Below are 8,191 nucleotides of genomic sequence, written 5' to 3' on the forward strand. Positions count from 1 at the left end.
CTGTGCCCCCCCGCACCTCCATCTCCAGCCCCCGCGGGGGGAGCGCAGCCCATAAGCTGGAGCCTGCAATAAAAGCCCTTTTCCTCTCATCCCTGTGTCCCGGCCTCTCTGTCCGAAATTCAGTGCAGGGAAGGGACCCCCGGAATTGCTGGTCTCGACATGGTTTTGCAGCCTGCCCTGGCAGGGGGTGCAGTGCAGCAGAGCCTCTCTCTCTGTATGACAGGGCATGGTTATCCCAAAAAACCACCCTACAAATAAGCCCCAAAGGGCTTCTTTTCCTACATGCATCCCCTGTGGCCCCCGCGGCACACCAGCACCCATGGATGCCCCCTATATCTTCATTTGCATGGTGCTGGCGTCAGAAACAGCCACTCCATTTCCATGGCCCAGGTCAGGAGCTCTCTGGGAGCACATGGGGCTCTGTCCATTGTCCTGCATGTCCCCAGATGTTCCCTCATGAGCTGTGTGTTCTCAGGCCAGTCCTCCTCTCTGGTTTGGGGACAAGAAGGGCCACAGAGAAGGATGACCCTCAGGATGTCTGTTTGTGGCTCCTGGCCCAGCATTGAGGGTCTAGGGCTGTTTGGGGAGGGAAGGGTTAATCTTGTTTCCCAGTTGCCATAATGTAGGGGATTTTAGGCAGCAAATATGCCTTCTGGCTGGGAAGGAGCCCCTGTCCCACTCCAGGATGGCTCAACCCTGGGGAAGCAGGGCTGGGGCTGGCAGGATGAGTGGAGCACGAGCTCCAGTCGCTGCTGCATCCAGGGGTCCCTGCCTGCGGGCTGATATCCAGGGCAGGGAGAAACCCCAAACCCACCCCTTCAGGGCAATGTTCTCTTTATTTGCAGCCTGGTGCAAAGCCGCCGGGAGGCACCGGCTCCACTCTGGGAAGTTAAACTCTCCCTTTTCAGATGGGAAGGGAGATGGAGGAGTGAAATGCAGCTGGGGTGGGAAGGCACCAGTCAGGGCTGGTGGCAGCAGTGCTGGCAGGTCGCTCTCCTCTCTGGAAGCAGAAAGGTGGTGGGAGAATCTGCGCTTCACCTCTTGCTTGAAGGCAGTGCCAGAGAGTTGAGGAAGCCCCATGCTGAAGTCAGATGGGCTCTGACCTTGCTCCGAGCGGGAGGGTGGTGAGGCTGAGCTGCCCCTGCGCTTCTGCATCCCCCCTGCCTCGTCACTGCTCCTTCTGGAGCCCTCTTCCAGATCCAGAGCTGCCCGTGCTCAGAGCCGGCAGCACCCTGCCCTCACTCTGCTCTCCCCCAAGGGGACTGTTGACCTCCCATGCGGGGATGGGGCACGTGCCTTCTCCTGTTCCCGCTGCAGGAGCTCTTGGGCTAGGAAGAAACACAAGGTTAGAAAGGGCTCGTTTCTCCTGCTGGGGGCTAGGATGCAAGGGCTGTCCTGTCCCACCCCAGGGGAGCCACTGACGACCACCAGTACTATCCCGTGGTAACCATGTTAGCTCTCTCCTGAACAGCTATGCTGGGGCACCATTACACCTACATTGGATACTAAAGCAGGAGAAGTGTGGTTTTGGGAAAGGACATGAAATCCATCTCAGATGTTGGAGCATCCTGGGATGGATCAGTTCATCCTTCTGCCTGGAGGCATGGCACCAAAACCACGGGCTGCTGTGACTGTTGCGGTTGCTGGATGTGGCACAGGCTGGCCCAGCCAGGAAGGAGATCTCGGTGGTAAACATGAGCAATGAAGGGGGTCAGCTTTGCCCCCTGAAGGTATTTACAGCCTTGAAGCAGAGGTTTGGGGCCTGCGCACCCAGCTCTGCTCTCACCTAAAGCCACAACACAACTCACCTATGGCCATAAAGATATCATTTACTTGGTGGTTGGATTTTGCAGATGTCTCCATGAACAGGAGGCCTTTGGTCCTAGCAAACTCTTCCCCCTCCTAGGTGGAGACAATCAGAGTTATTCCCTCAGCCCCCTCGGGGGCTGCTTGTTCAGTTACAGCATCGTTCCATGGCAGGTCAGTAATTGTACAGGGGCTGTGGAGGGGTCTGAAAGCCTCATAAATTCTTGGTTTTGCTAGGACATATCCCCCCCAGTGCTTGCTGGTGAGGGGGGAAGAGCAGGTCTGGGAGCTCACCCCAGGCACTCACCTCGGTAGCGACTTCTCGCTCAGCAGCAAGGTCCACCTTGTTGCCTACCAGAGCAATGACAATTTCATCAGGAAGGAATTCCTTCTCCAGGTCTGTCAGCCACAGCTTTGCTCTGTTGAGTGTTTCCTGGAGAGATGAAGGCAAAACCACTCAGGGAACTGGTTTTGATTTAATCCTTTTGTCTCAGGCATAGTAAAGCTCAGTGGGTAGCACCAAACCAAAGCGGGTGAAAGAGAAGTGGTGGGGAGATTGAACTGAATAAGGCAGAAGCTCTTCCCTGTGAGGGTGCTGAGGCTCTGGCACAGGGTGCCCAGAGAAGCTGTGGCTGCCCCATCCCTGGCAGTGTTCAAGGCCAGGTTGGACACAGGGGCTTGGAGCAACCTGCTCTAGTGGAAGGTGTCCCTGCCTGTGGCAGGGGTTGGGACTGGAGGAGCTTTAAGGTCCCTTCCAACCTAAACCAGTCTGGGATGCTATGATTCCATGACTTTGATTGCCCTCTCTCTCAGGGAAACAGGTCACCAGCCCTCAAACGCTTTTAAGGATAAATCAGCCTTGGATAGGATGCACTTTTTCTGTACAGCATCAGAAATCGCCCCTGGGGTGGTGGCTTGGTCCTACATGGGCAGGGACAGCCCCTGGCACATCCCAGGTAGGATGTTCATCTGAGGAGGTGCTCGTGCACCATCAGCTGGACACCTCTGCCCTGGCAGTGCTGCTGTGTCATGGCTCAGGTGAGCATCCCCTGCCTTACCTTGTTAGTGATGTCGTAAACGAGGAGCGCAGCGTGGGCGCCCCGGTAGTACAGGTGGCAGACACTGTGGTACTTCTCCTGACCTGCCGTGTCCCAGATCTCCAGCTTGACTGTGGCCGCCTCCAGGTTGAGTGTCTGTGTGAAGAAGGCGCCTACAAGCAAGATGGAGGGTGCACGTTCACTGCAAAGTCAAATCCCTCCTGAGGGCCAGTAACAGTGCTCTAATGCACGCAACCCTGGTGGGTTACTCATGAGCACTGGCACTGCTGATGGGGTGGCAGGGCAGCCTGCAGCAGGATCAAGCCCTTCCTGGCAGCAGCTTTGGGTGGATGCACACGAGTTTTGATGTCAGATTTGAGCTCTGCAGAACAGCCCCCAGATAGAGAGACACTTCCACCTTGGCGGTGGGTCAGACCTGTGAAGAAGCCCCAAAAAGGGCTCCCATTGGAGGGAAGCCTCCATCCCTGCTCCCAGAGAGCAGATGCCCACTTGTGGACCAGACAGAGCCAAGGCAGAGGGCCAAGGGGAGCAGCTCCACAGTGCCTTGCTCTCCTCCTCCAGCTAGCTCTTCAGACTCCAGGTGGCACCACAACCTCTGTGCCCGCTGTGCCTTCTTAGGGCAAACTCCAGGCGTATCATGTAAAATGAACATCTATAATGTGTAAGTGCTGTAGGAAGCTGTGCTGATGTGAACATACAGGGCAGGCAGCTTGATGTCAGCAGGCGTGTTGGCTTGAGGGCAGTTTTAGAGGGAGCAGAGCTCTCGCCTTGATGATGGAGACCATCTGGAGATGAAGCACGAGCTTGCAGCCCGGCCAGGGTGTAGGGAGGTCTGTGCTGCCGCCCCTGCAGGAGGCTGGATGGAGGCTGGCAGCCTACCATGGGGCAGTGTTGGGGGATCCTGCTGCAGCTGCCCTGCCTGCTTACACCCTCACCAAAGCTCCCTGCTTCAGTGGGACACTGGGGCTGCGGCAGCTCTCCCTGCAAGAAGCTCTCCTTGGGTGTCTGAGTAGCTGCGAGGGCAGCCCCGGACCGAGCGTGCAAGGGGCAGATGAGGCACGCAGCGGGACTCCAGTTTCGCTCTTTGTGCAGGTGCCTCCAAACACCAGCACCTGCACAGTCTAGATGTGGCTTTGCTCATAGCCTGGTGCTGAGGAACAGGCCTGCAGGGAGCTGAAGATGGCAGCAAAGCGGGAGGTTTGTCTCTGGGTGTGAGATAACGTGGTGAAGGGAATTGAGGCAACACCCTGATGGGGGTGACGGGCTGCTGGTGGGGGTGATTAGGGAAGCAGGTGGAGGCAGGGGGGGCCTTAGTGTGCCTCGGTGGGTGGAAGAAGGGGTGACACTGAGGTTCTGTTCTGCCCTTGCACGAGTCCTTGGAGCAGCACAGCTGAAGGTAATTACATACAATAAATACACCAAATGGGAATGTGGCTGCCCCCACCCCATTCATGGTGGCAGCAGCAGGTAATTTGACTACAGTCTCACCTCCACTTCTCTCAGGAGTGTAAATTGGGCATTTGAGCATCTCTGTGCTGGAGGATGAGAATATGGCCCTGTTCTGCAGGTGTTGGGTTTGCTCCTCTCCTCCCCAAAGCAGGGATGTCTCTTTGGTAAGTTTTGCATCTCTGACTGTGAGATGACACCTGGGTGAAACTGAACTTACTGAATTACCAATTGGTTGGGGTTTTTTTCAGTGTGAGCTCAGTTACTCATTGTCTGGCTTTGGATTTCAGTGCTAACACACTAAAGTGAATTTATCAATGGCAATGCTGAATCTGTATTTCTGTTGCTTTATGTTCAAAAGTAGATCCGTGCTACTGCAAGATGTACCAACCAGTTCTCCTGCATCCCACCCTGCTGTAATGAAGGGCATCAGACCTGGTCTCTTGGCTGGAGCCATGAAGCTATTGAAGCCACTCACTCACATCCCACAGTCGGCAGTGACTCCTTGAAGTCATTTTTCACGTATCGATAGGCCAGGCTTGACTTTCCCACTGATGTGCTCCCCAGTAGAACCACCTTGTAGGGGTAGGTTGGTTGAATCCCCTCCAGGGACATGCCCAGCGTTTCTTTCTGCGCCTGCAAGGAAACCAACTCCATTCAATGTGCATCTGCAGTGATCCCAGGTCTGTCGGCTGAGCCTCCTGCATCTGCTCCTGTCTGGTAGCACTGGGGCAGGTGGGGCGTTTGAGCCTATTTTAACCTCAACATAGGCTAGAATAAAACCATTAACCTCCTGAATCAAATTTATTGCACCAAAATACCTGCCACTGTCAGTTACGACCAGAGGGTGGAGATCTTTAGAAAGAAACTATGCAACTGAGAAGCTGCTGCCTTGGGCTGGGTGCATCTCCTTCAAAGAAAAGTCATACTGGAGAAGGTTGAAGGCAGATGGATATCACTTATGGGTGTCCCTTGCTCCTGAGCACAGCTCCTTCCCCAGAGTCCTGGTGAAGAGCTTAGGCTTATGTTCCACATTTGTTGTGGGTCCTGGTCAGAAGTTACACCAGGAGAGCCTAACTCAGGCTGGAGGTGCTCTCAGGCACAGAGGTGATGCTGCTGCCAGTTTGCTGAGGACACTGCCCAGGGAGAGGCTGGGCATCTCCATAGCTGATGAGTTCTGTGGCAGCTCTGCTTCAAGTCAGTATGTTGCGTGCCAGGGTGAAAAAGCAGGATTGAGAGGACCTGACTGAAGGGGCACACAGAGCACATGGCACGTGCTTTTCTGGCTCACGTTTCTCTGAACATGAGCTGGCTTCAGTGTGCAATTGAGCCCAGAACCACTCTTGTGCTGGGCTGCATCAAAAGCAGTGTGACCAGCAGGTTGAGGGAGCTGATCTTGCCCCTCTACCCTGTTCTTGTGAGACCCCTCTTGCAGCACTGGGCGCAGTTCTGGTGTCCTCAGCATTAGAAGGACATGGAGCTGTTGGAGCAAGTCCAGAGGAGGCCACGAGGATGATCGGGGCTGGAGCAGCTCCCATATGGAGACAGGCTGAGAAAGGTGGGGCTGTTGAGCCCTGAGAAGAGAAGCTGCTGGAGACCTCAGAGCAGCCTTCCAGTGTCTGAAGGGGGCTACAAGAATGCTGGGGAGGGACTTTCATCAGGGACTGGAGCAACAGGACAAGGGGTGATGGGTTCAAACTGAACAGGGGAAGTTCAGGTTAGATATAAGGAAGGTGAGGGTGCTGAGGCGCTGGCACAGGGTGCCCAGAGAAGTGGTGAATGCTCCATCCCTGGCAAGGTTCAAGGCGAGGCTGGACAGAGCTGTGGGCGACATGGTCTGGTGTTTGGTGTCCCTGCCACGGCAGCGGGTTGGAACTGGATGATCTTAAGGTCCTTTCCAACCCAAACCATTCCATGGTTCTATGCTCCTGCACCATAGATTAAGGAACCCTGGATGGACAGAGCAAGCCCATGAACTCTCACAAGTGCCACACCAGAGTGTGACTTGAGCTCAAGGAAGTGCCACTACCCCGCTGCCCCTGTGAGCTGCCGGTAAGTAATGCTGCCCTGCAGCCAAAGCTTCCCCCTGGCTTTTCCTTACAGGGCTCCTCCTCCAACGTCAGCTCACACGGGGAGCTATGTAGGAAAGGAAGGTTCATGCAAAGCTTGCAAAGGAAGGGTCATGGGGTGTTGAATGGAGCAGGAGAGGGCGTGAGAGGACCTTGCATGCACTTATCCCAGGTCACATAGAGCAGCAAAGGGGAAATATGCCACCAGCAAGCCTGTAACTCCTGTGTGCAGATGGGATGTGCCTCTATATAGATCTGATCTAACACCCAAAGGCAGAAAAGGAGCCTTGTGAAGGGTGCCGAAATGCTTGTGCCCTGCTGCTGTTCTCTGCCTGTGTGTGTCCTGACCCTCTTTCTGCCATCACATGCTAGATGTAGAGCCTCCCATGCCTGGGTGAACACTGCTGGCACGGGGTGCTTCCCTCTATGCACTTCTGAATAACTCCCTGGTCAGCCAGACAGCACAAGTCTGCAGGACTAGCAACGAAGAGTCAGTGCAATTACTCCAGCTTCTACCTGGAGCTTGCAGGATTTGATGTGCAGAACCTGCAAGTAAGCAAGAAGTATCTCTATGAAGACATCTAGGAGTGGCCCAGCCCAGGAGAGTCTCCATAGCTCACTTATGTAACAAAAGCCTCTTGTTCCTGCACATTGCTCGTCCTACACGTGTCTTCTTTTGCCCGTCTTCCCCTGCAATTTGGCAGGCTCCAGGCCTTTAATTAGTGTCCTTTCCCTGAGCTGTTATCAAAGCAGGCTGTCATTAAGAACATTCCTCAGTGCTGGGGGAGCCCAGGTCTGTATCTTTAGACATGGGTGGTTTTTCTGCTCAGTGAGATGGGCTTTCATCCCCCTAAAAACCAGCGGTAAAACCCTCTCCTGCAGGTCATGCAGCCCAGTGGTGAAGAGCGTGGTCACGGTTTGTACAGAACAGCTCGTTAGGGGTAGGCTATATTTTAGGCACAGCATAAGGGTGCTCCTTATGGCACTAATTACATTCATGTGCCTCTCTATAGGCCTGGAAATCCTTTCTGGGCAGTTACATTAGTTACTGTTGCTGATAAGCCATAAAGCTCTCTAGGGAAGCAAGAAGCTGCATGAAAACCACCTAAGATTGTCTAAATTCAGTTTCTCATGATTTCACTGTGCTGTTCTCTGTTTAGCACTAATGGCTGCATTGATGCTTGAACACAGGTCCCCTGAGAACTACTCCAGTGACAGAAACTTCCTTGCAAACTTTTCATACTAGTGAGCACCTACTGAAGATGGAGAGTTTTGCCAAATCTCGCTTGAAACAATGTCTTTTCCGGTTTTTTTGCATGTTAAGAAGCAGAAGGTGAGCCTCCCTTTCAACCTGAGGAGAACATCAAGAATACAAAACAAGTGGCTTTATTCCAATTCAGTGGAAAGTAGGATTTAGGGAAAACTGTTTCATTTGCTGTTGTTTGTTTGTTGAAGGAGCTCACTGGCTAACACCTTGTGCTCACTGGCTAATGGACTATGGGGAAGCCCTCCAGGCACCTTGCATGGCTGGTAGTCACCCTTCTGTGGCTGCCTTTGGGGAAGAGTTTGCCAGTGAGACCAGGCTTAGGGTTAGAATTGGCTCAGCAAATCCAGGATGCTGCTCCGGCAGGGTCACTGATCCCTGCTCCAGGAGCAGATCATGGTGCTGGGGCCTCACAGTGAACAGCGTCCCTGTTCTTTCAGCCAGAGCCTGTGCTGCCAACAAAGTAGAAGCTCATTCTTCGTCTGGAAACCTCCCCAACTTCCCCAGGCTGAATGAGCACATCCGGGGGCAATATTTACAGCAACTTC

At 54.0% G+C, this 8,191-nt stretch overlaps 1 protein-coding gene across 1 annotated transcript; it reads right to left on the reverse strand.

The window, feature by feature from the left end:
• Positions 1 to 1,242: 1,242 nt before the first annotated feature.
• RAB17 (RAB17, member RAS oncogene family) lies at positions 1,243 to 4,946 on the reverse strand (the record flags this gene model as incomplete). Its single annotated transcript, XM_010018908.1, has 5 exons — positions 1,243 to 1,328; positions 1,809 to 1,902; positions 2,114 to 2,239; positions 2,865 to 3,016; positions 4,793 to 4,946. Coding segments are annotated over 5 exons (612 nt in total), but the record flags the coding sequence as incomplete, so codon positions are not given.
• Between the last annotated feature and the right edge of the window lie 3,245 nt (positions 4,947 to 8,191).

Source organism: Nestor notabilis, unplaced genomic scaffold (genome assembly GCF_000696875.1).
Source record: "Nestor notabilis isolate BGI_N333 unplaced genomic scaffold, ASM69687v1 scaffold4177, whole genome shotgun sequence".
In the NCBI taxonomy this organism is placed as follows: domain Eukaryota; kingdom Metazoa; phylum Chordata; class Aves; order Psittaciformes; family Psittacidae; genus Nestor; species Nestor notabilis.